This window comes from Brienomyrus brachyistius, chromosome 4 (assembly GCF_023856365.1).
Source record: "Brienomyrus brachyistius isolate T26 chromosome 4, BBRACH_0.4, whole genome shotgun sequence".
Taxonomy (NCBI): domain Eukaryota; kingdom Metazoa; phylum Chordata; class Actinopteri; order Osteoglossiformes; family Mormyridae; genus Brienomyrus; species Brienomyrus brachyistius.
Genome location: NC_064536.1, coordinates 40,497,609 through 40,525,293, shown reverse-complemented (window position 1 = coordinate 40,525,293; position 27,685 = coordinate 40,497,609). Strand labels below are relative to the sequence as shown.

Here is a 27,685-nt window from a genome sequence, read left to right as displayed (position 1 = left end):
TCCAAATGTATCATATCATTTCATGAGTTTTGGTAGAGTGGGGGTAGCAGGATAATAATAGGATTTACTGGTTATTTTTGATACGGTAAAATCGCAAGACACAGAAAAATAAAAATTTGTGTATGGTCAGAATTATCAGTGGTAGGAGATTTTGTCCCTACTACTGTTGTGGTTTTTTTCTCCTTCCCCGCCAAATCAGAAGTCAGAAGTCCGCTTGTGCAGTATCCAGAATTCAGTCTTTATTGCAACAAAGAAGTTACAACCAAGGCTGGACATGTAAAAGTGTGTCCAGTACTGTTTTACACCAATTTTTGTATAAGTTCTTATCATTTAACAATGTCTCGACACTTAAGCATCATCATTCCTTCAGCCATTCACAATAATTGTTTTTTCCCTTAATCCACACCCCTAGGTGATAAGTTTGTCCATCATTTCTTTTACCGTTTGGTCTCTCGGCTGAACATAATGGTGGCGTGAGCAGCTCCACTTGGGTTTTTAAAAATGCTCAGCCGTGAACTTCTGGTGAACTCAGGCGAATCCCTTCCTTCAGTAGTAAACCTAGGCAGTTTCAGCCTTTTACACATTGTCTAACTAAAAGGTTGATAATATATTTGTCCTTTAACATTGTGATAAAATATACGTTAATAAAAGTGAATATTCATAGATTCAGGACTAATATAAAGTAGCTAACAGAATCTCAGACTAACAAAAGGTGCAAATACATACTCAGTTGATTACGTTGTGTTGATTACATTATAATGTTTATATTGTAATGATTACATCATGGATATTTCACATACTTTTTAATAATACCATAATACTTGTATTCTATGTTATATAGTGCTAAATAATATTCCATATATTTCCCCCCTTTGGGACTCCAAGGAGTCCCACACACAATCCTGTCCATCCAGCCTAGGAGGGAGGGCAAAAACCCTATGACCCAGGGAAATTCCACTCCCAGCCCGCCACAGGCATGGCCCCTTCGGGGTCCATGGCAGGCATGGCTCACAAACTACTAACACTGAGAGTCAACCAACGGCAGCACAGGGGGTACATCAGGAAGGGAGGGGAGGATCGCCATACAATGACCTCCCCTGGATATATTGCATATACAGTAGGACTACAAAATCTATTACAAACCCAATACAAAAACAGATATATGTAATACAAAGATAAGTAAAAGGTTAACTAATAACATTGCAGACTATTATAACGGACAGTCTGTCCTAATCAGAAAAAATCCCAGATGTCGTGGGAGGCAGCCACGCTGCAGGTCTCCTGCTCGGAGTATTCACACACGGAATGGCCGAACTTCAGCTATGGGCAGGACTGCATCCAAGGTGTCTATGTCGCCATCCATTTCTGTGTTGGTCCAGGAGGATGCCGCTCCAAACGGTCCTCCCACCACTCTAGACATTGCAGCTATAGTTGCCTGCCGGGACAGTGCTCTCCCCACTAGGGAGCGAACAAGAGGAACTACACAGCAAAAGATTAGTAGCAGAGCAGAAATGAGCACAGCACCCACACAGAGTGCTTTCATAAGGGCTTGCTGCCAATTGCCCCACATATCATACAACCAGTCAAACAACCCGTCATGTTGTCCTGCATTACTTGCCATCTCATCCTGTAACCCCGGCAACTTTCTCATAGCCTCAGTAAAGGAACTATCCGGGGCTGTATTATTAGGAATAAACGTACAGCACTGATCCCCAAACAGCACACACACTCCCCCTTTCTCTGCCAGGAGCCAATCCAGGGCCATCCTGTTCTGCCAGGTCATCAGACTGGTGGCCTGAAGCTGCTCCCCCAGAGATGCGAGTGCCCCCTGAGTATAGTTGGTAAACCTCTGCTGATTATAGTACAAATAATTTATCCATTCCACATTTTTGTTAAGAGTAGGCCAGATTAATATTGATTCGAAACCAGCAGCTATCTCACTTCTCGCCTGATATTTCTCTGGAATGCCCCTCGGCTGGCCAATCGCATCTATATATACATTGGGATCCTTCTCATAATTTGCAACAAATCTGCGGGACCTAGATGGTCGTCTTCTAGAATATATATCCACCTGGCTTGCTAACATTACCCTAGCGCAGAGGCCTCCCCAATTATAGGGAAGAGTAGGCCTCAATCCGCCCTCTTTACCACACAGGCACCACACATCTGCCAGGGGCACACTCTGGTTTTCTAACGCATCCAGCGGAACACGTGATAGTTCTCCATTCGGTACTCGGGGACCTTTCACATCCCAAACAGTTCCACAGGTTCCCCAGAAGATGCCTACCTCCTCTGGCCCATCATTTGTAAAACACTCATAAATAAGTCCCTTGAAAAAACTCAATTTGTTCACCATAATATCTTGCTGTCCCCCTTCCCAGGGCTTAAACTGCCCACAATGCTTTTCCACCCTGTAAGCATATTTAGTATTTCCCTGATATATCAGACACTTATAGGGGCAGTATGGTATGCGCTCTGACTGGTTAGATATGGGTCTGCAGTCTTTCTCAGGAGCCGGCCCCTCCTGACACAGACTCTTCCAGAATCTCATAATCCTCTCCATTTCCCATTCTTCACACCGTTTATTAGTGTATGGGAACAGGACTACCCTAACTGAAGGGTCAGGACCTGCACACAACACACAACCCTCCTGTCCTAATGAAGCAGCGGTATACTTAGCCCATTTATACCACCAATTTCCAAGCGTACGTTTTGCTAATCCTTCCAGGTCTATTTCATCCTGGTAATATTCTACAATTTGCTCACTCTCCTCACTCCCATATCTCCTCCCTACCTCTCTCCGCTTTCGCTCATTGTTATCTGAGAGGTTATTCAGCATTAAAGGACAAGGCTGAGTCAGTGAAGTCAATTGTTCTGAACTCACCTGACCTGTGGTCCTGCTGTGCCCCCAGACCTGAAGGGCCTGATATATCATTAGCATCACCAATATCATCGCTGTCAGCCCTACCAGAACCCACAGCTTCGTGTTCTGTCTGGAGTGGCTGGTCTGCTTGCGACGCTCCCTCTTGACCCTCAGTCTGCTCTGAACCTGAAACTGGCTCCTCTCCAAGTTGTGGAGCTCCTCTGGGAGCTCCATCAGGGCCATCTGAGCCAAGGGCAGCTGCATCCTCTGTGTTGGTTTCAGTGACTATCTGCCTTTCGTGCAGTACTCTAGTGCAGTGGTTCAAATGATACCACGTGTTACTCCTTTCTGCCTGTACCACTGTTGCTGAGGCTCGTGTCACCTTGAAGGGTCCCTCTCGTCGGGGCTCGTGCCACTTTCGCCGGAACACTCGCAGGTAGACTTTATCTCCTGGAAAGATGACTGGCTCCTCCCAGTCTGTGTCTTCTTTCTGTGCTTTCTCCTTTTCCTGTTTGGAAATAGCTTTGTGTATTTTGGTTAAAGTCCTCATGTACAACTTTAATTCATCCCCCAGCTGATCTAGGCTGGGTCCCTTATACGGCCCCCTCCAAGTCGATCCAGGCATTGGTCTCCCTGTCAGCATTTCATGCGGAGACAAATGCGTCACCCTGTGCGTTTACATCCGATACGCCATCAAGGCTGTTGGCAGTGCATCTACCCAGTTCATTTTCGTGGTGGCGCAAATCTTATTCAGCTTCTGCTTAAGTGTGCCATTCACTCTCTCCACCATGCCCTGCGACTGAGGGTGATACACACATCCCAACCTTTGTTTTATTCTCAGCTGTTGAACCACTAACTTAGTAACTTTCCCCACAAAGGCAGCTCCATTATCAGAGCTTATTTCAGTTGGTATCCCAAACCTCGGAATCACCTCTCTGATCAGGAATTTCACCACTGTCATCGCCCCCATGTCCTTGGACGGTATTGCCTCCACCCATCTGCTGAACCTGTCCACAATCACAAGCATATATCGCTTTCCATATGCTGTTTTTCCCATGTCCACATAGTCCATCACCAAGTGTCTGAACGGTCCCTCAGGCACTGGAATGTGCCCTATTGGGGCCATGATTGATTTGCGCACATTGTTTTTAATGCACACTTCACATTCGGACAACCTTGCATCCACCATTGCTTGCATCTGAGGTGCCCAGAAACCTTGTCGTGTAATTTTCCGTAACACCCCCCCCCTTGCGCGATGGTCAAGACCATGCGCATCCGTTATGAAAATGTTCACCAGAGACAGAGGTGCGGCCAAAAGTCCCTCATGGTTGTGATACAGACCATTAGCATCCTTAGAGGCCCCCCTTTTTAGCCAGACAGAGGCCTCATAGGGACCCGCACGCTCCTGCAGGGCCACCAGATCAGAAACAGTAAGGCTCTACAGTCACCATAGGCAAAAGATGAGCAGCCCTGACCTGTGCAGCTGCCCTGGCTGCCGCATCAGCGGCCGCATTGCCTTGTATAACAAAATCACGACCTTTGCGGTGGGCCTGACACTTAATAATAGCCAAACGCTTAGGACGCATCATTGCATGTAGCAACTCCAAAATCTGATTATAATGCTGAATGGGGGAGCCGTCACTTTTGCGAAGCCCCCTTTGCTTCCAGACTGCTCCAAAGAGATGGCATACACCGTGTGCATATGCAGAGTCTGTGTAGATAGTAACCGTCTTATGTTGTCCTCGCCGGCACGCTTCAGTCAAAGCCTTTAGCTCCGCTAATTGAGCGGAACACGGTTGTGCCGCTGGCTCTGAAACGAGAGTGTAAAAATCATCACCCTGTGCCTGAACTACAGCAAACCCAGCCTTTAAGGCATCCCCATCTCTCCAGCATGAGCCGTCCACAAACAACACCATCTCGCTATTTTCAATGGGAGAGCTCTCCAGGTCTGGTCTCAGTTTAATGTAAACCAAAGACTCTGCCACACACTCATGTGGCTGCCCCTCATCCTCCAGGGGAATGCTGTCTGCAGGGTTTACTGTAGTGCAGCGCTTTATTGTCACATCCGGGTAAGTGAGAAATCCTAAGTACGCTAGCTGCCTTGCTGGGGTCAACACAAATTTGCCTTTGTCAATAAGGTCCACCACTTTATGTGAAGTATAAATTGTCACTGGATAACCCATTGTGATGGCTGTGGCCTTTTCATAGCCTAAATAGGCAGCCACCACTCCCTGGAAACAGGGTGGGCATCCCTGAGCCACATTGTCCAGCTTCATGCTATAGTATGCCAATGGCTGCTTCCGTCTGCCAGGACACAAGTCCTGAGTGAGCAGAGCTGTCCCAAAGCCGTCCTTCCTGTTCCTGACATACAGATAAAACGGCTTGGTGTAGTCTGGGAGGCCCAGAGCAGGTGCATTCTGTAGCTCCTGCTTGATAGATTCAAATGCTACTGAGACCTCATTTGTCCAAATTAAGGAGGCCTTCAAATTAGTGTGGCCCTCCTCCTTTATCAGTGCCCGCAACGGTGCCACCTTCACAGCGTAGTCCTCAATCCAGTCCATGCTGAATCCTGTCATCCCTAAAAAAGTCAGCATCTGTGACACAGTCATGGGTTTCGGAGCCTTAGTGATCCCCTTTAACTGTTCTGCTGCTATAGCTTTCCTCCCATGGCTGATCTCACGCCCCAAGTACGTAACCTGCTTTTGGCAGTACTGCAGCTTGGCCTTGGACACCTTATGCCCCCCTTTCGCCAAGACCTTCAGCAACTGCACTGAGTCCTGGTGGCAGTCTGCCAGCGTTTCAGCACACAACAATAGATCATCCACATACTGTATTACTGTACTTTTTAAATTCAGTCCATCTAAGTCTGCCTTAAGCACCTGATTAAAAACATGCGGCGAATGCTTAAATCCCTGTGGCATCCTCGTGTAGGCATACTGCTGACCCCTGTAGGTGAAAGCAAACAGAAACTGTAACTGTTCTGCAAGGGGCACACTGAAAAACGCTGAACACAAATCCACAACTGTAAACCATTTTGCATTGGGGGGCACATTTGTCAACAGTGTGTGTGGATTGGGAACTTCTGCTGTCTGATCCTCCACTACCTCATTTACTGCACGCAAATCATGTACCAGCCTCCACTTTTCACCTCCTGCCTTTGGCACAGGCAAGAGGGGGGTGTTGCAGCAGCTAATGGTAGGCACCAACACCCCTGCATCCAGTAATTCCTCTATCGTTTCCCTTATACCTTCCTCGGCTTCAGGTTTCAAGGGATACTGGTTTTTCCAGGGTGGTGTGCACCCTGGTTTAAGATAAATTTCCACTGGGCTAGCTGAATTTACTAGGCCTACTTCTGTATCGTGAGCAGTCCACACCTCCTCAGGCACTTCTCTTTCCATTTCCTGCCAACATTCCTCTGTACTTTCTTTTGCATCACACTGTACTCCTATCATGCTCCACAGCCACGGATCTCTGTTGTCTAACTTCAAATCACCTACAACCTTTGCACTCCACTGAATCCTTAACATCTTCTCTCCTGCCGCTGCCTGCACGCCTTCACGCACCGTCGGCACCCAAACCACCTGCTTTGCTCGCTGCATCATTTCTCCCAGATCCAGCATGGACTGATTAAAAGCCATCGCTATGTGGGGCTCCGTGTCTGGTATGTTGTACCATTCTCCCACTATTCCCATTTTCCGTATCGGAATGGCTACTCCCTCAGGGTCTAATATTATCCCGTCTGTTATCATGTACATCCTTTCTTTCTCCCAGCCAGGCAGAGACTCTATGAGCTGATCCCACTCACCCTTTATTTCAGGATCACTGAATTTTCCCCATCGCAACAAACCTATTGCTATATTTGTTCCTGTATAAATGGACTCCACTTTTCTAAAATTTCCCAAATTTTTCCAGTAACATCTTCAATCCCATATGAACTATACTGCCCTTTATGGAACAACAAATTTTGTCACATGAGGCTGTACTGTCCACTGAGCACCTCTACACCCCCCTCTGTACATTTTATGTCTATCTGCAGCTGACACAAAGCATCTCTGCCTAACAAATTCACTGGGGTGTGCTCTGATATTAGTATGGGCATATTTACATTTTTGTCCCCTATCTTAATCTCCACTGGAGCAGATTTTGGAATATGCTGCACTTGTCCCGAGAATCCTATGGTCCTGACCTTCTCAGCGGACCGGGGGATATGACTGGCATCTTTTAGTCTTACACAAGTGTAGGTGGCTCCAGTGTCTATCATCATTGGAATTACTTTGCCATTTATTTGAACCTGCAGCATCGGCTCAGCCTCAGATCCCTTACTCAACATTGGCATCTGAGGTCCCCCTTTCTCTGGGCACCCCTAGAATAAACGTCCCTGGGCCCATGGGTTGATCGGACCCCGTGATCTGTTATTCTGCAACTGCGGATTGCCACCCCTGCCTCTATTTGGCATTGGACCTACAGAGCCTCCTGGATTAACCGGGCCCATAGGGCGTGTCGGGCTCACCCCCTGAAAGGGTGGATTTGGGCAGACTCTAGAGGTGTGTCCGGGCTGGTTACAGTTCCAGCACACCAGCTGAAGTGGCCTGTTCTCCAGTCTTCCCATAGACTGGGATTGTCTAATTTGTGGGAAATCAGGTGCTCTCTGATCACCCCCCCCACCTATCATATCTATTCTCTCTATTCCAATCAGGGACCGAAGGCCAATTAGTATTCTGAGGGGCCCCAGCGACAGGAGACTGTCGGCTGTCTACAGGCTGCCCCCGGGGGCTGGGCTCCGGAGAGACCACTGGTGCCTGGACTTTTTTCTTTTTAGCGGTCAGCTCCTCCAGCTGCATCTGATTCAGTTTCTTTGTCAGCTCCCTCTCACGCTCTTTAGCAGAGTCCTCCGCCTCTCTGTACAAGTCAATAGCATGAATCAGCTGCTCACGGTACTGCTCCTCAGGCATAATAATAAGTCCCACAACTTGCCTTAGCCTGCTTTTCACTGGCTTAGGGAGCACGTCCTGCAGTGCCCTCCGGGACAGACCTCTGAATGCCGGATTCTGCAGGTCCTGCTCTGTCTCAGTGCGCCACCGCTTTTCTTGAGCTTGCAGATAGGCAGCTGGGCTCTCCCCCTCCTTTATGGGCTCCACCTTCATTTCAACCACACTCAGCCATGGAGGAAACATTAATCGCAGCTGGTGCCAGAGGTTAGCACGGTAACCGTCAAAGGGACATGCATCATTCACAGGAGTCCCTGTCGCCGCTGCCAGGCCACTGCTTCGCAGCAATCTCTCCATTGCGTCCACCCCCAAAGTGCGAGCCATAACTGCCTTTATGTCCCCTATCGCCAGGAGCCGACCCATAGTTTCCTCCTCTAATGCTTTTATCCACTTTCTGGCCCCTTCTGCCGGGACTGGGAGTCTGAGAAGCAGGCCCTCCAGATCCTGTCCTGCCCACGGCACATACTGTGTCTGTGCTCCTTTCACCATTAACGGAAGCATCGGAGTGTACCTGGTGGGGGCCCTTACAGCCCTCCTGCTTCTCACTACTCTATCCTCTACTCCTTCCTCACTTTCTGTTTCTGTCTCCTTCTCCTGAAACTGACTCCATCCTTTAGATGGAGGGTTAGGGGTGTCCAGCAGGTGCATCAGCCCTTCTGCATCACTACCACTACTTACTCCGTACCCCACCTTTTTAGCACTTCCCTTTTTCTCAGACCCACATGCCTGGCCTTCTGTTATTAGCTCACTCTCTCGCAGTCCTTCCTCCACAGCCTGCCACAGCAATGCACTCACTTCCCTGTATCCATCTAAACAACTTTCCGTTCCTTTCTGCTCCCTTCCTGCTTCCTCCGTCTGTGTCACTTCACCTTTGAATTCTACCTTCCCCTCTATTACTGGAAACTGACCCTTGTATGAAGGAGGTGGGGCTTCCACTAACGGGTATTGACTTTGATAAGACGGTGGCCATATTTCTTCCTTCCTCATCTCTTCTTTCTCACTTAATGCCTTTCTCATTGCTTTCTGGTCCCTTCTCCAGGTCTCTCCCTTTACTTTAAACAACCTCAAAACTTCCAGTTCCTTACGCCTTTTCTTTTTACGCCTTTCTGTGTTCTTATTAGCCTTATGATACTTTATCAGAGTCTCCATCTCCCCACACACTGCTACATCCCATGTGCCCCCTTTAGGCCACTTAGTTACCAGGGCCTTTGTTCTATTCTCCCACTTTTTAGACACCTTTTCTATCTTTGTTTTAAGCAGGGGGTGCTCCCTCCCCAGCTGCTGTACTGGTGTGTCTGCTGCCTTTACTGGGCCCTTCATTTTACTGTTTTCCTCCACTCTACTGTCACTTGGGCTGTTTTCCTGTCTGGTATAAAAATTATCAAATTTCCTAACAGCCAACCCGTGTTCTATTGTTTTCCTTTCTTTTCCTTAATAAGAATTCTCTCCCTGACTGAACCTACTTCACCTTAAAGTGTCACTGACTCTAAATTATTTTCTACTAACTCCTAACGTTGCACCCAATTATCTATGGGCACACATATACAAAAGCCTCCCTTCTCTCATTTTTATCAGCCTGATTTACGTTTGTCAAAATTTTATTTTGAGATTTGTCAAAATTCTAAACTCACCTACCTGCACTTCCACTACTATAATTGATTTTTTATAGAAATGCACAAATGCTCTATCCAGTCCCCCTGCTAGATTGATCCCTTTTTAATTTTAGTTTTCTAAGCAGTTTTATCTCTGGGGTGCTTATTTCTGCTTCATACTCCTTATCACTCAACTTATCCGTCAAAAATATATGTGCTTTTTCTCTGATTCAACCCAAAAATGCATATATGATCACTTTCCCCACTTCTGCATAACAAAACCAGTCTGATTCAGCAGACCTTTAAAATCCCCACACCTTCTAATACTTAGGCTCTCTCTGGCCTTATTACTTTACCAATATTTTATTTGCAACACAACATAACCTTTGCTTAAACAATTCCTTAACAACTTGGCAATATCTTTGCATCACGACATAACAGCACTTTTCCCCCATAACTTGAAACACACGGGCCCCTCCCTTAGGGCCACCCAACCTTTATCAGAACAGGGAGACCCCCCTCTCTTAGGGCGAGTCTCTGACTCACACTAATCCAAGAACCTGCAGCACAAACACTGGCCCTCTCTCAGGGCAATACCTTTAAATCACTATTAAACCTTCAAGGCCTCTCCGCCTCGCAACAGTATATCAAGCCCTCAGGGTCAACTTTCCCCTCCTTCAAGGCACTTATCTCTGAGGGAATATCCACACGTGACCCTTCCTTTAGGGATTTCTCTCACATCACACACACACACTGGGCCCACTGGACACTGCACAAACAGCTCTCCTATCTTTAGTTCTTCTAATCGGCGAGTGCCCTTACCGGGAGGCCCTGCCTGGCGGCGTATGTCCCCGAGACACCCCCGTCTCCTTATTCTATTTCCCTATTCTATTAAACAATAATAAAAAGCTTTCCTTACCTATGTTTGGGGCATGCCGCTCAAATGCAGACGGGTGTCTCCCGGTTCTCCGCCAGGTGGTCGCCTCCCCAGGTCTCTTCTCCGATCCAGCCAATTTATGTCGTGGTTTTTTCTCCTTCCCCGCCAAATCAGAAGTCAGAGGGCCGCTTGTGTAGTATCCAGAATTCAGTCTTTATTGCAACAATGAAGTTACATCCAAGGCTGGACACGTAAAGTGTGTTCAGTACTGTTTTACACCTGTTAGGTTGAAGAAACTGTTATTAATCATTTGTTATCATTTCTGTATAATCAGCAATGAGTGTAAATATGTATATACATTATTTTGTTTTCCTTTATCTTCATACTTTAGATTATATTAGTTTACACGTATCCTGAGCACGTGTTTAAATAGTTGTCCACCTGAGTAAAACCAGAACTTCTTCTTACTCTCACAGTCCTTTCTTTGTTCTCACTCCAAGACCCCTGCCCACCATTGACTATAAATAAAGGTGCCAAGGGCAACCACCCTTTGTAACACATTCGTTTGTAGCCTAGCATGCAGAGAGTGTGGTTACCCTTGCGCAAGTAAAACTTTAAGTGTGTTGTCTCGTAATTAATAGTGTCTGCAGAGTTGGAGTGGAAAGCCTGACGCTTTCTCCAACAGAGGGTATACTGTAGGTAGGCCTGTTTGTGTCTGTTTGTGTGTGTGTGCGCGTTTGGGTGGGTGGTCATGTACATAGTGCTATAAAAACATGTTATTTTGACTTTGTAGGGACATGTTTTCGATCCCAAAAGTAAGAAGATACTGAATTTTATTAAATTCTGTGAATGCAGTCAAAGGAATAATTCAAAAAGTCTTGCATTTTGTTTGGTTGCTTACTGTTACTGCTTGGTAACTACTGCAATGTTTAAGGTTGCCATAGTTAGGATTGGGGTTACGCCCGTACAAATGAATGGAGAATCTCCACAAAGATTCAGATACCTAATCTCTGTGTGTGTGTGGATTAAGTGTATATTACATTGTGGGGACCAAATGTCCCTACAATGTGACAAAAACCTGTTATTTTGATGTTTTGGGGGGCATTTTCAGGTACTCACAAAGATCTGTAAATACAGTCAAAAAACTAACTATGCCAAAAGTCTTGTATTTGGTTTGGTTACATATGGTTAAGGTTAGGGGTTGGTAGGGGTTAAAGTTGTCATGTTGGGATTACAGTTTTCCCCATAGAAATGAATGGAGAGTCCCCACGGTATTATAATTACACACCTGTGTGTGTGTGTGTGTGTGTGTGTGTGTGTGTGTGTGTGTTGTGTGTGGTATCAGATCAGTCCCTGAGGCCTGAATGCTTTTCCAGATGCTAGGAGAGTGAAAAGATTATGTGAGGGGTGGGTGGGGTCATCCACAATGTTGGTGGCTTTGCGGATGGAGCGTGTGATGTGAATGTCCATGATGGAGGGGAGAGAGACTCTAATAATCTTCTCAGCTATCCTCACTATCCGCTGGTCTTGTGATCTGAGGCGAGTCAGTTCCCAAATCAGACCGTGATGCAGCTGCTCAGGATGCTCTCAGTAGTTTCCCAGTAAAATGTTGTGAGGATGGGAGATGGACTTTTCTCAGCTTCCGCTGAAAGTAGAGGTGCTGCTGTGCTTTCTTGACTATGGAGCCTGTGTTGAGACAAACTTGTGTGTTGTTTTTGTTTGTCACATAGCGTAAAAATTGCCTAAGGAATCAAAAATGTGGTTCCATGGGGTTCCAGACAGTGGCCTTTTTCGAAGACAGTGAGACTAAATTTTATACCTAGGTGCACCAGTTATGACATTGGTCAGGTAGGCTGTGGTCTGTTAGTTGGTGACAACTGGCTGGTGATCCATGCAACCCAAGCAGAAGTGAGCAGAACTTGTATCAGCGAAAAAGACAGGAGCCCCCAATCAAACACCACATCCTTTGTCTTTTGTTGTTTCCATAGTAACACTGACACTGTCTCCATCCACACCTGTCACCTCCTGTTTGCCCACTGACAGCCCTGGAGGACTTGAACACACAGGTAAAACACTCAAAGATTTGCACAGCAATGAAATGTTTATGAATATCAGCCCATTACAACATACATACTGTATGTAAATGTTTGCCCAATAAAGTGACATTTTTTAACATATTACTTATCATATTTAACCTCATGAAGTCGCCCGATTTAGCTGACACTGTTACTTCTTCCAAGTCTCGTTTATCATATTGAGTTAAATTAAAATGCAGATTTTTGAAATATTAAAACATTTTTTCCTTCAGTGTTTGTGTTAAGGTCCTTCCTTTTTGACTCAGTGACATGTTACATACTGTGCATCTCATTGGCTACAGTCTGCAGTACAGACATCTTACCATCAGTGACTGACAGATTAACATGATCAGAGAGGCTCCACTGATCTTCACACCACACCAGTACCGATCGGAGTCCTCAGCTGTCAGATTGTTGATGGTCACAGTGAAGACTCGCTGGTCAGGATCATCTCTGACTGACACTTTACCCTCCTGTGGAGAGTCAGTGTGTACTGTGGGAGTACATGACCTCACAGCATGCCATTTGTACCAGTATTTCACGTGAATTTTATATCTGTCACCATAGGAACATGGGACTGTTACAGATCATCCTCTCTGTACACAGACCAATTTCACTGTCGACACACCATCAGCACCTGTGGGGAAAATAATTAACTGAATAAGGATTTTCCACCTCATGACATCTCTAACTAATGATGCTTGGTTTGTGTAATACTTAGATTAGGTCATGTGTAATTAACAGAACAGTGATGATGTATAAAACTCAAAGACCATCATTTTACTATAAAAACAAGGAAAACAAAACTAGTGTCTAATCTTTGGAAGGGCTTCAGCAGGATGTAGGATCGGGAATCTGAGCCTGGCAGTGTGTTCTAGGGTCTGAGAGGAAAACCAGGACCTTAAATCCCTAGTAAAAGGCCTAGATGAGGTGAATGAATGGGCTTGTCACTGTGTGGGATGGCCACACCCCTTCAGTACTATGGCCTTACTTGTAAACATATCCAGTCCTGTGATACAGGCCCTCTCCTATTCCCTCTATACATGCTTCCTTTGGGTTCTATTTGTGAACGTTATTATGTAAAATATCATTGCTATGCTGGTGATACGCAGCTCTATCTGCCATTAAAACCTGGTGACTGCTGCTCTCTGGTGGCCCTTTCTAACTGTCTGGAGGATATTAAGAACAGGACAGCAATGACTTTCGTCCAGATTAATGAAAACAACACAGAGGTAATGAGTTTTGGTCACTCAGGGTCTGTTCATGAGAACAATTAGGGCCTCATTCAGAGAACTTCCAGTCACATACTAAAAATCTTGGTGTCATCTTTGATTCATCACTGAGTTTGATAAACAAATAAATGCTGTTGTGAAGGGGTGTTTCTGTCAGCTGAGTTCAATAGCCTGGCTTAAACCACACCTTTCAGCCAAAGACCTGGAGAGTTACTCCTGCTTTTATCCTGATTGGGTTACTGCCGTTCTCTGTACCCAGGTTTACAGTTACTCCTGCTTTTATCTTATCCCCATTGATTTACTAAAATTATATATTTTATGTAACTTTGTCCAATGTCTCTGGTTGTATTACGTATTTCATGCTTTTATTGTACTATTTTTATCTACAGCATTTTGGCACAATATGTATTGTTTTTTTTAATGTACTTTTTCAATAAAATCACTTGACATGACTTATACAAAAAGCATTTCAATGTATTTTAGTTCAGCCATTTATCTTGCACATTCATATTAAGTACAGGGTCAGTACAGTACTGGGAGCATGGAGCTGATCGGAGGCAGCACAGGGCATAAAGTCGGGGAACACCCAGGACAGGATGCCAGTCTGTCACAGGGCAAACACTCACACACAGTCACTATGGGCACTTTTAGAGGCACCAATTCACCTGAACCACGTGTCTTTGGACTGCGGGAGGAAACCAGATAACTGAGAGGAATCCAAGGTGGATACAGGGAGACCATGCAAACTGCCCATGTAACACCCTGAATAAAGGGGAAATCTAAATAAACACATCCATGCACGATGCTTCCTCCGCAGTAGCATTACCGAGAATATATGTGTATTATTTTCAAAACATCTGCAGAGATGCATCGTTTTGTCCAAAATAAAATATTCCAACAATTAAATATGCGTTTATAAGGTTATTCTCAAAACAAAATATTGCACCAATTATATGCTCTTTCAGCTCCGAATGTAATTCCATTCTGCTGTACAGGTAAATAAACACTAACATCTCTCACTTTTCTTAAAACAGATAAAATCAAGTGTAACAGGTAAGTATAACAAGGGTCTATTAATCAGTAAACATGACCTTAAATTTACAAATGAGAATTTACAGAAAATAAACAAAAAAAATACATATAGCATGTGTCCCTTCGTATTATCCGTTTTTTATCATGGCGACTGACTTAAGAAGTGAACATACGAATAAATGCATAACAAAGTACACCCACAAACATACCAAAATCCAAATGCTTTGTGTCTTACTGAGCTTGACCTGAGCAGAGCGCACACGCTATACAACAAGCTGGCCTCAGGTCGTTCTGTTCCCGCCACTGGGGAAGAAGTTTCAGCTAGCCGCTTAGCCATATACTGATTAACAATTTACAACTGACAATACAGCTTCAAAACACACTCAACATACAATCGACATGTTAATAAAACACAAATAAAATAGCGCAGCAAACATATTAACAATTCAGGAGCTAATATGCTCATATCGTACCTGAATAAAGGGGAATGTAAATAAACACATCCAGGCACAACGCTTCCGCCGTGGTAGCATTACTGAGAATGAGGCATCGCACTGAAAGTTTCCCCTTTCCGGCCTCCGCAGACATAATCAATCAACCCGTTGTGAGCTGAAAGGCTCAACAGGTAAACCGCAAGTTAAATATGGATGTATAGGCAGGTATAATTTTTTTTCTTTAAAAGCTTTTAACCCCGTCAGCCCATTTTTAACGTTTTAACTTTTCTCATAGCTTTGACATTTTAACCTTTTTTAAATAAAACTTTGTTTTTATCTGACATTTTATATTTATAATTATGAATTTATTAATGTATTAATAAATGAATTCTGCTTTCCCTCAATGACCGTTTTATTTTTTTAAAACTACTGTGTTACAGCTTTCTAATAAAAATTAATCTATCTCACCCACAAAAAGCTGGGCCAGATATCGAAACCACAAGCCCAGCTAGAGGTTAACTTGCTCTCCAAACCTGCTGCAGAGTGAAAGACAACCAGGTCTAGTCTCAACTCCTGAGGCTGATCGTGACCACTGATCTGGACCCCCTTGCCTTCTCACTCTGGATCTTCAATTCCACGTCACTCATCCCCCTCCCTCTGAGCCTCAACACCAACTTCTAGAAGAAAACATCAATATTACCTTTATCTTGCAATTATTATACTTTTTAACACCACATCTGTCTGTGACAGACAGGTTGACCCAAGACCAAGCTACGCCCTGCCCTTAGTACCCCAGTTGACATCCCTGATGGATCATTTCATCCTTTGCCTATGCAAGGAGGGAAGTGATGAGGAAACGCCTCCTTCTGTTACCAAAGAACAAGGGATAAGTTCTTTTCCTAACTTCGCTGGGTGTTTCACTGTGGGAGATACAGACGGCTCCCAGAATGCACTGCAGTATCCCGAATCAGGAAACTATAAACACCCAAAAGCTGATTCTTACACCAGTTCTGAGGGATTGGCTTCCAACACTGCATGTGCACAGACGGCCCTGAGACAGCCAGCCTGTAAAAACACACAAATGTGTACAATGTAGCTCAACTTGCCACATTACAGATATCCTGGCCTGACACCCCCTGAACAAGGCCCATGATGTGGCCACACCCCTAACAGAATGGGCATCGTATCGCACCGAATCACACTGCATCACAATAGGGGTAAATGACATCGAATTACGTTAGTAGTTTCTTCATATGTATCTTAATGAATCAGATGGTTGCCAGTGCATTGAGATGTGTATCACATCAGCCTTAGTGATGGAGAGGCACACCCCTAATGTATAAGTTTAGGGTATAGCTTGTACAATGCAGTGAGGAAGCCTCTGGCGGGACAGTGATTTGCCCCTCTGGGGTGTAGCCCAGGACACGACCAGCTGATGGTACCTCCTGAAGCCCGCTGTCCTGTGTACATACACAGGCAGGGTCTGAACTGGATACAATGTGCTCAGCTTCTGCTCCTCAGCAGAGGAAAGAGGAGGGGGGTAGAAAGCTGTCAGCTCCAGTGAAGAGAATCTGTAGGCCAAGTCTGCAATATTGTGACCACCAGCATGACTCTAAAAAGGATGACACTTGTATCCAAAAAGGAGGACTACAGCACAGAAAGGAGGACGACATCTGTGTGCATTGGTTCCCATATAAAATTTGGTCAGTGAACAAATTCCTCGATCAGATTCCATTTTTTGAATCTAATGTAACGCCGGTGGGGCGCATATCCCAGCATGCCCCGCGTACAATTGTAAATAGAAGGACCATGACAGGCACCCAACAAGCACCGAACCCAAATACACAGATGGGAAACACAATGTAGTCAGATGCTGAACTGCGAAATGCACATGCAGTGAGAGATTTACACACACTAAATACACGTTAGGATCGGACAGGGTATACACACAAGACATGGGCAAAGTGTAAAGTGAGGTAGACCTTCAACAGCACGTCAGTCCATTGCAGGGCAATGGAAGCTGGAGAAATGCCATGTGAACAGCAGAAATGTGGTCATACAGGATGTGAGGGTGAGACTGTGTGCTGTATACAGAGGGTCTGACCTCACGGCTTTGTTTCAGTCTTTAGTATTGTGATGACATTGTGATAGCCCAGTGATAACTATACTGGATGGGTGGTACCCCTTTAAAGAGCAAGGGGAGATGGGATACCATTGTGGTATGCAAGCAGGTCCTCAGGATTGTCACACATGTTTTTGTGAGGTGTACACTACTGGTTGCTTGAGCCCCTGGATGAGACACTGGTCAGTGCCCTGCAGAATCGCTGTGGGCAGTGTGAGGACTTCTGCCCTCTCAGTTAAACAATAGGCGCAGGCACTGAGTCAAATGAGTCTCTCTGCATCCTGGCTAATGATATCAAGGGGTTGTGTAGGCGTGTCTGTGCTCACATGGCTCTATCAGTACAGAGTGAACTGGCCAGGGATCAGTTTATCCAGACACTTAACCCCAGATAGCTCACATTCAGACACAGCCAACCCACCCTTGTATGCATGTCTTTTCTTTTTGGTAAGAAGTTGAACTTATGTTTAATATGTTTTATAGTAAAACAATTAACTGGAAAAGAAGGATGTTATTTTCTTTTATGAAAAGACTGATATTGAATACAATAGGAAATGTATATTAAACCTTTTTAATTTACATGGGAAATATTTTATTCATAGATGTAAATATGGACAAAGAAGGAACCCAGGATCCAGGACTTTAAAATCGAAATGGGACTTTATTTCCAAACTCTGCATGGATCAAAAAACAGAAAAGCTGTTAAGACCATGGATGCATTTTCAGCCTTGAGCTTACCGTTAAAACTTTTTCTCCTTTTTCTATTCTGTGCATTTACCCCTGTCTGTATCTTGCTGTATTTCGTTTTGTTAAGTGTGTTCAAATGAGAACATCTGCATGTTGTTGTTTGGAATGCTTAATAATAAATAATAATAATAAAAAGAGTATCATGCGTGCAGCCATCTTTGTTTATGTACGGCTTCAGGGTACAGCCATGTTTGTTTACATTCTTTTTTTTCTCCCAAAAGCTTTATTAACAACATAAAATTCAGAACAATATACAGAAATACAAATTCTCATGGCCGATGTAAGAACTATAAAGAATAAGCTAGGGGGCAATCTACCGAAAAAAAAAACAAAATAAATACACAATATGGGAGCATGAATAAAAAGGGACACTTTAAACAATAGGTTTTCATTAATCTGATGTGAGATGATTCTAGCGCTTTTCCAGTTTTTTTTAATCTACTTAAAAAAGGATATTACAATTTAAATTTATTCAAGAACCAGGGAAAAGAGGGCTTGTTACTCCTTCACTTACTACAGTGTCTTTGTTTACGTTCGGCTTTAGGGCGCGGCCATCTTTGTTTACATTCGGCTCCAGGTCGTGGCCATCTTTGTTTACATTCGGCATCAAGACGCGGCCATCTTTGTTTACATTCCAATTAAGGGCACGGCCATCTTTGTTTATACTAGGCTCCGGGACGCCGCCATCTTTGTTTAAATTCTTTTAAATTCTTTTTTCTTTGTTCATACGAGGAACGGTTACTTGAGCTAAATCTGTTCAGTCTCAAGCAAAGGAGACTGAGGGGGGACATGATCCAGGTATATAAGATTCTAACAGGTTTGGATGCTGTTCAACCAAATAGTTACTTCAGCATTAGTTTAAATACACGAACTTGTGGCCATAGGTGGAAATTAGCGGGAGAACATTTCAAGCTGGATTTAAGGAAGCACTTCTTTACACAGCGCGTAGTCAGAGTATGGAATAGCCTTCCTGATAATGTAGTGCAAGCTGAATCCTTGGGTTCCTTTAAATCAGAGCTAGATAAGATTTTAACGACTCTGAGCTATTAGTTTAGTTCTCCCCAAGCGAGCTTGATGGGCTGAATGGCCTCCTCTCGTTTGTATAGTTCTTATGTTCTTATGTTCATTGCAGAATAGAAACCCACAAATGCAGCTCCCTCCACCAGCAACGCCAACCAGCTTAAGCGCTTCTATGCTGAGTTTGATATGGACAATAAAGAAACTGCCACAAAATCCATGCCCCCTGATGACCAGCCCCTTATAATTCCACCACCGTTGTGGGGTCCGTACTACAAAGAGTCAACGCAAGGTAAGCTGCAAAGTGCAGACAAATTTACAATCTACCCTACCAGGGGGTTCATTTGAAGCCGGCACCCGGCGATATTTCGCCGCCTGTGGGTAAGTACATAGCCGGCTACTTTCAGTTGTTGAAAAAAAAAATCTGCCTCTGTTACCAGAATCAAACGATCAGCACTCGGTGCCACAATAAAAGATTTATTTTTCAGAAATTTCCGTGTTCTGTCTAGGCGCAGCCATTAATTCTTATCTTCGTTTTGATTGGCTATTTTTGGCAAGTTTTTATTCTGCGGTTTCTGGTTGGCTGATTGAGGCAAGTGGACAAAATGGCGTCTAGAAAGCGAAGCAGCCTTCTTGACCAGTGGCTGCAACCGAGCGCGAAATTGCCCAGGACTGAAGGAACTGAAGGTGAGTTTAATACTTAATAAAGTGAGACCAGCATGGCGTAACACTATACTATTTCATCCCGGTGTCGTCGCTTCGTTTGCTGCATGCATTGCATTGACATACGACTCGACTTGTCGACTTATTCACACAGTACAGATGCACATGGATCAGACCAGCAGCAGACGATCAATATCTTCGTTCGTTTGAGCCAACATCGGCGTAAAATTGGTGAAGAATATGGGGAGATATTGCATGACACTGATTTTGTTTGAAAGCTAAGGCCGACAGCTTATTTACAAAGTGAAATATTCTGTCAAAAAAAACGACAGAACGCTGGAGCATCTGAACTCGATGATCTAGTTGTGTCTACTATTACTAGCCATATAAAATACAGCGATGACGTCACGATCAGCCGAGCTTGTTTACAAACATTAACACGTGTTCCAAGTTAACCCATTCTGACAGTTTTTATACCATGCGTGAAAATTCAGTCTTTCTTAGTAAATTCAGTCTTTCTTATTTGATTTTCAGATTCATTATTTACCCTGTACTGTGCCTGTGGAATATTTCTAGCCGAGTCTTGACATGAGTGTACCTGGTAGGATTATGGAATTATTTTGATTTAGGAGACCACTGAATTTACTGAATTTAAGAAGCTACATTCAGACAGTTGTAGGTTCCTTTAACATGTCTAATAGGGTGTGAAATAAATAAAGTCATAGACATAATTTCCTTTGTCACGTTAACTTTACTTTTTTAAATGATTGGTTAATGGTTAAAAGTCTTATTTCAGACACTGGTAAGCTGACATCTTGTTGATGAAACCATTACTTGATAATTGAGCACTGCAACTGACCAGTACATCAATCATTAATCAACATAATCTGAGAATGAGATACATTTGGTGTCCTCAGTAACAGACTGCTACTACTACTTAGTACTACTACTGTATGATGAAAAATAACCCAGAGTTTGTGTCAGTAAAATTTGGTGGAATGAGGCCTCTAAGATGCCTGAAAAAGGGACTATTAATGGGTCTACATTTCAAAATTTCCTCAGAAGGACCCCTACCACCCCCTGAAATTGGTTTACGTCTCATGTCTCAGAGTTTGCATGTCGAGTTTCCCTAAACAATGGTAGCCACCTACTTTCAAGGTGGTAGCCTCCTTCTCCTGAAACTAATGAACCCCCTGCCCTACATAGTGCACTACGTTTACTTTGTACTATGAGTTCTGTCTTTGCACCATATCTGTTTGGCACTATATGTCAGTCATTCCTGTTATTCAGTGATTTTTCTGTCCCCATAGTTTACTTACATTTTCTCTAACATGAGTCACATATTTAAAGCAAATAGCTTATATATTTAGGTCTTTATCACGTAAAGAGATATAATACGTATTAAAATATCATTTTGTATATACACACCTTTTTTTGATGTATGCATTAAGGCTGCTATGATTAGTGGACATAGTGGATGACATGTCTTTCTTCAATATCACTATGTAATTATTGGAGTAGTTATTCTCTATAGCCCTGCAGTGACATACAGTTTGTTGTTGTCAAAATTAAACTTAAACACTCAATGTGATTTTATGCAGGAAAATTAATCGATTAGATTGTTCGACCAATCATTAAAATAACTGATAGATTAATCAGTAGAAAAATAAACGGCTGTAGCCACTTATTTGTGCACGAATCTCCATCATCAGAGGAAGCTGGAAGGGGGGATGTGACCTTTATGGAGTAGAATGAGACAGAAGAGCTGTAAAATAAATGGTTATGCTAACTGCAGTGAGGCCTCTTTCACGCAGATCTGCTCAGACTGTCTAGTCAGACCATAAGAGTCAGTTAATGAAGGAGGTTTGGATTGTCTGCTGGGAACCTGTACAGCCGGTGCTTTGTACTGCTGATGGCCTCTTCTTCACACGTGCTTTGCTGCCACCTGCTGGTTAAAAAAAATCTTATTGCATTGCTTATTGTTAAAAATTGTATAATTGTGATTATTTTGATTTAATAAATATTCTGATTTAATTAATATTTTACAAATATTTCAAAATTAAATGTAAATAGTTGTGGATTTCAGATCAGAGCTCCCCCTCAGAGCCCACCAATCAGTGACCATCTTGTAGTATAATGAAAGACATGAAATTAGGAAAACAGTTCCTCCTGTCATCAGAAGCAGCACCAGCACCTGCCTGCCATCACCTGCCCACTTTGAGACTCAAATCTTAAAATATAGACAGTGTGAATTGGGACCTTGACATTTTGCTCATATCACTTCCTGTGCCGGCACTTGGAGGATGGGCTTCCCCTTTGAGTCTGGTTCCTCCCAAGGTTTCTTCCTTCTAAGGAGTTTTTCCTTGCCACTGGTTTGCTCTCTGGGGGCTTTGGGCAGGGGATAAGGTAAAGTGATTTGAGACAATGTAATGTTGTGAAAATGCATGACAGAAGTAATGTTGAATTGAGTTGAACTGAAATTAATCACACCAGCTTGTCTCAGCTGACAGCAGCTCTTACTTATCTGATGAGGGGTAAGGGGAGAAAGATATCACATACCTTCTAGTCAACATCAAAATAAATATACATATAATAATGTATTGGAAACTGGTATAATACTCACTAAATGGGACCTATTATGCTTTTCCCTTTCTATTAGTGTGTTTTATGGCTTCAGGTGCATGTAAACAGTCTGTAAATTCTTAAGACGCAAAGTACATAGCAAAGGGAGTAACTTTCACCACAGAAACCACTCTTCTCTCATCTGCCTAAAACACCTCATTGGAATTCCAGCTCTTACTTTCACAACATGATGAGGTCTCTTCATAACACAATCCTTATTGGCTGTCTACCTGCAAGTATCTGTCTGCCAACTGCAAGACAGGGGAATGAAGGGTAAGCCGACCAATCAAACCACACGGGACTCATTGGGGGTGGGATTAGACAGAGGGTGAATAGAGATGTGCATTAATGAGAAAATATGTGTTTTTGGAACACTGAAGCATGTAAACTCTATTCTTGTAGAGCCTAAAAATAGAATTATAAATTGAAAGTGAGCATAATAATGCCCCTTTAAGCAACAGTAGGCTGCTGTCTATGGTGCTGAATGCCCGAATTGGCAAATTTTACATAAAATTCCTTTATCTAATGTAACTATAACCCTCTAATTTTGTTGGCAGTGATGCTATGTGAAGTCTACTAGGTTGGTATTGAAAGGCTTACAGTGGGTAATAGGTGATTTAGATGAACCTAGATGAAATTTGACATCCAAAAGGGTTTGGGCACTCAGTTCAACTTTGGACAACAAATCTTCCCAGAAGTTTCTCTCTGTCTCTCTTGATAGTTATTTTCTGTTTCACCTGAATCAAGGAGGAATCAAATGCACAAGCACACTGTAGGATATATAAGATGCAAACCCATTAAAAAGCTTTTTGTTTAAATATTATAAAACATATTTACATACATTAATTAAGTGCTTTGAAACTTCATTTAGAAAAAGCAGGCGATGACCAGCCCAACCAGTAATTCCATCTCTGATTTTTCAGAATCTCTTGTCCCTTGGATAACTTTTGAAGTCATGATATAACTAATTTTTAGCTCTGTCTTCAACTTCATCAGTTAGATGATCATTGTGGAGGGAAATGCAGTGAAGCCATGAAACATGCTAGATTTAAACTTTTCAGGTGTTTCATTGAGACCCATTGCCAATAAGAATTACCAAAATCCCCAGGTAATTTAATTTAATAATTTAAAGTAAAAATTAATTTAATTTAATTATTTAAGATAATAAATTACCTTTGTCTTTTCTATTTATGTGTGCAGTTTCATTATGGGTTATTGCACTTAATTTTGAGTACTCAGTTACAAAGAGAATGGGTCACTCCAGTATCGATGGGTGTCCCAGAAGGGGGCCCGGCCGTGTCTCGATCTCCCGGAGAGGGAGACGGGGACACACCATCCATGGTCGCTGCTCCGGCCCCGCTGCTCGCTCCCACCCTCCAAGGCCCTTGGAGCCCTCCAGGTCCTGCTCCTGCCCTGTTCCGCACTCTGCCGCTGGACTACTGCATCTGGGCACTTCACTCTATATTTACATTTATTTAAATTACTTTTTTTTTTGCTTTTTAAAAACTAATCCCTTCCTTATTCCCTTTAGAGATATTTAATATGATTATTAGGATAAAATATACCATGTCAAATTCAGTGTATACGTGTCTACTTGGCTCATAAAAATGATTGACTGAAGTCAGCTTCCAAAAACCATTGGCGCTGTGTGTACAGTGAGTCGTGTCATTTGATTTAGGCTTAAAAAGCTTTTGTTGAAAAAGACATACTTCGCATATACCTATTTTGTGTCAAGTGTGTGTAGATTGTAAAATGAGAGTTAACTGTAAAATCACCATACATCCTGCGAGAATTTTCATTTTAGTTATGACTTCAAAAGTTACCCTGATAAGGAATTCTGTACAATCAGAGATGCAACTGCTGGTTTGAACGTAAAGTTTCAAAGCGCTTAATGTATTCAAGTCTGTTTTATAATGTTTAAACAAATATTTAATGTGTTTGCACCTTATATCTCCTACAATGAGCTTGTGCATTTTATTCCTCTTTGATTGGAGGGTAATGAAAAATAACTAGCAAGAGAGACAGAGAGAATCTTTTGGGAGGCGTTATTGTCCAAAGTTGAACTGATTGTCAGAAGTTCATCTAAATCACCTATTACCCACTGTAATCCTTTCTATACCCACCTCTTTAGACTCCTAAGAGCATCACTGGCAACAATATGAGGGTTACAGTTAAATTAGGTAAAGGAATTTAATGTAAGATTTGCCAATCCAGGTTTTCAGCACCATGGACAGCAACCTAGTGTTGCTTAAAAGGCCATTATTATGCTCATTTTCACTGTTCAAAACTTCTACTAGAATAGATTCACATGCTTCAATGTTCCAAAGACACATATTTACCCCAAACACTGTGTTATTACGCATCACCGTAATACTGACTAGCAATGACAAAATGGCATAAGGATTTACAGACAGACTTTACAGACAGAATTGTGTAGTTTCCCTTAGACAGAGAGATACATGGTTTACGGGCTTGAAAGCAGTTAGATCAACAATATCCAATCAGGCGGAAATGCAATAAGCACCAACTAAAGATGCTGCTTCTGATTGGACCAGCTTCAAATTTGTCCCTCCCTGACAATCAATTCTGGCTTTCTTTCGTTGAACATAGTCTTAAGAATAATCATTTTTAGGTGGTTTACTTTTACAAAATTACAAAATTATTGCCGGTTAAACATAAACTTTCTGATAGAGAGATGGTGCAGAGATAAGCAGCATCTCTTCAGATGTTATTTCTTCACAATTTGTTTTGTTAACATATTTAATTCAATAGAAACTGGTGATGTAGAAATGGATGTGTGTTGGATAAATTTTGTTATGTACATGTGCTTGTTTCCTTCCTCTGTTTCTATCTTCACTCCAGATCCCACACATCTCCAGCCCGCTGTTCCTGGGAAAAGCCACCTGCCAATTATCCTTGGAGCAGCAGCCATTCTCAGGATCTCCTACATCACAGATCACCTAATAATCACAGGACCTGTCGACGACTGGAGAAAAGGAGAAACACTGAAGTACAATGGGCATTTTGCAAGCTTTTCATTATAGTAAATTACATTTATCTCTAATGTTTCTGTGTGCATTTTCATTATAGTTAATTGCACTTAGTTGTGATTACTCAGTTACAAAGACAATGGGTCACTCTATAATGGGTGATGGTATGCTTTTAGCTGTGCTTCCACAGGTTGTATCTGACTTAGTGAACAACTAAATTTGTCTCATTCACTTGTGTTTTTGATTGTGTGTATATATGTAATTCTAAAAGTATACCCATACATTGTTGAAGAGGAAATACAGACTCATCCATACGACTGCCAGACAGAGGTGCATGATTCGTCACTCCACATAACACGTTTCCACTGCTCCACAGTCCAGTGGTGGTGTGCTTTACACCACTCCATCCGACTCTTGGCATTGCGTTTGATGATGTGAGGCTTGCTTGAAGCTGCTCAGCCATAGAAGCCCATTCCCTGAATCTCCCAGTGCACAGTGTTTGTGCAGGAGTTAATGCCAGAGAAAGTTTGGAACTATAAAGTTTCGAGTCGACAAAGCATTAGCAATTTTTACACAATATGCACCTTAGCACTTCACACTTAGTTACTTCACATGGCCTGCCACTTTCTGGCTGGGTTTCTGTTCCTAAACACTTTAACTTTGCAATAAAACCACTTACAAGTGACTGTGAAATATATAGTAGGAAAAGAATTTCACAAACTGACTTGTTGCAAAGGTGGTATCCCGTGACAATAGCAGGCTAGAATTCACTGAGCTCTTCAGAACAACCCATTATTTCACAAATGATTGTAAACCAAACTGCATGACTGGGATTTTACACACTTTGGGCAATGGGTCTGAACATTGCACGGTGATGATGAAATCATGCTCAGGCCTGGAACGTTTAGCGCAATGTGTCCGCAGACAAGTGGGGCAGGGGGGGGGGACAATCATGCTCAGACATGGTACAAGGCCAATTGTGAGTACATCCTAACACTGACCATTTGCCAGGCTGAGCCCTACCTGGGAGGGTCCTGGAGCAACTACTGAAAGATGTGGTGCAACTCTACTCACCTCAGCCACCTGACAGACAACCTTAGTGCCTCCAAACCTACAATGAAAGAGCAGCCTGCAAGGGAAGAGCAGGCCATGAAATACAGACACCATCACGAAGGGCTACGGAGCCAGACTCCACTCACTCACAGAGATGGAACTCAGGGGTTCATGACGAACCATTTGCATTATTTGTGATTATAGCATTATTAAGTGTTTCCTCTGTTTATGTTAAAGTTCAGTGGTCAGTTTAACAGATAAACCACACACAGTTCCTCAAAGTGGTCGGATCCCACGCAATTTATTTGACTTGAATATACCTGCATTTAAGCAGGTTATAGGAAATTATAATCACTCTGAAACAGAATATGTTAGGGTTATCTTCTTCTAAAGATACGCTGGAAACCAACCTGTCTCTGAACACAGAACAACACGGACAGCTGCAATGACTTTTTACTTGCTGCAAGGGAAGTCCGGTCCTGACTTCGAGGTGTCAGCCTCTCAGTCGAACTCAGCCAACTTCGAAAGACGAACTCCCCTCGCAGTATCTTTTAATGAGGTACACATACAGGATATGCAAATAACATTCAACATTGTTTATCGCCATGTATGGGGGTGGAAATTTTCAAGCGACAGTTCTTAAGAAGTGTTATTGCTAAATTAAGATCAAGGTGCTGCAGGGTGTTATTTCCAAGCGTCTAGCAAAATGACAATAAAAAAGTACATATTTCTCTAACATAATATCAAAAAGATCTGAAATATTCACAATGAATATGAGTCTAAAAGTTTGGAAAGCACAAAAAAGCCCAGTTATGTTAATTATCTATTTTATTTCAATGGATTAAAAATAACAAATAATAACAAAATAACAAAGGAAATTTAAGTGCATATTTTATTTGTACCATTTGTTTCTGTCAGCGCTACTAATGATTACAGCCTAGAAAAATTCTGTGTTTCTAGGACATTATTCTGTATTTTTGTGACTGGGGACCTGTAGTCTATTCTCCAGCTGGGGTCATAAATTGTAATGGAATAACTATATTTTATTCTTCAAAACAAATATAAAAATAATTATGCAATAAAAATGAAAAATGCTGGAAAACTGTTTGGCTACACATTAACTCACATCAAAGTATATGATGTTTCTGTGATCAGTTATGGCCAATAAGCAACATCTTATGCATGATTTAAAGTGCTCAAAACAGCAAACTGGGATGTCTTGGTGCTGGGTGATACTGGTAATTTAATCAGTCTCAGTTAGCCTCATATCACACCAACTCCCATCAGTCTAAGTGAAGTAGTTCAACAGTGAACATAAATCTACCTGATGGCTGTGGGGCTTCTTTGGATAGTATGCTGCCTTCTGTCTTTTCTGAATGAA

The 27,685-nt window shown here is 42.8% G+C and overlaps 3 protein-coding genes and 1 long non-coding RNA gene across 9 annotated transcripts in view; 1 reads left to right on the top strand and 3 right to left on the bottom strand.

The window, feature by feature from the left end:
• The window catches only part of LOC125739748 (uncharacterized), a 248,467-nt gene extending 233,284 nt beyond the window's left edge, over positions 1-15,183 (bottom strand). The window contains exons 1-2 of one of the 2 annotated variants that reach the window (XM_049010218.1): positions 15,133-15,183; positions 12,865-13,032 (exon numbers count right to left, since the gene is read on the bottom strand). The gene's annotated coding sequence lies outside the window, so the exon portion shown is untranslated. Of the gene's footprint in view, positions 1-12,718; positions 12,735-12,864; positions 13,033-15,132 lie in introns of those variants that run through there. The other variant, XM_049010222.1, reaches the window with a different exon arrangement.
• On the bottom strand, positions 225-10,446 carry LOC125739738 (uncharacterized). Its single transcript, XM_049010169.1, has 2 exons — positions 10,363-10,446; positions 225-3,371 (listed from the first exon to the last, which is right to left on the bottom strand). The coding sequence occupies exon 2, from the start codon at positions 3,125-3,127 to the stop codon at positions 1,295-1,297; it is 1,833 nt and encodes a 610-aa protein (XP_048866126.1). The 5' UTR covers positions 3,128-3,371; positions 10,363-10,446; the 3' UTR covers positions 225-1,294.
• A 3,447-nt stretch (positions 15,184-18,630) lies between the features above and the next one.
• Positions 18,631-21,956, top strand: LOC125739766 (uncharacterized). Its single transcript, XR_007397300.1, has 3 exons — positions 18,631-18,757; positions 19,092-19,663; positions 21,803-21,956. It is a non-coding gene; the product is annotated as an uncharacterized LOC125739766 (long non-coding RNA).
• The window catches only part of LOC125739743 (polymeric immunoglobulin receptor-like), a 136,790-nt gene continuing 129,475 nt past the window's right edge, over positions 20,371-27,685 (bottom strand). For 2 of the 5 annotated variants that reach the window (XM_049010195.1, XM_049010194.1), the window contains 2 exons: positions 27,629-27,676; positions 26,452-26,852 (listed from right to left, as the gene is read on the bottom strand). In XM_049010195.1, the coding sequence (XP_048866152.1) occupies positions 26,682-26,852; positions 27,629-27,676 (219 nt within the window). In that variant the 3' untranslated portion in view covers positions 26,452-26,681. Of the gene's footprint in view, positions 21,585-21,898; positions 22,513-25,083; positions 25,248-25,533; positions 26,381-26,448; positions 26,853-27,628; positions 27,677-27,685 lie in introns of those variants that run through there. The other 3 variants (XM_049010193.1, XM_049010198.1, XM_049010197.1) reach the window with 3 other exon arrangements.

Bases quoted from the DNA above. Each gene is read 5' to 3' on its own strand.
- LOC125739738 (XM_049010169.1), bottom strand. From the start codon at position 3,127: ATGCAGCTGCCCTTGGCTCAGATGGCCCTGATGGAGCTCCCAGAGGAG.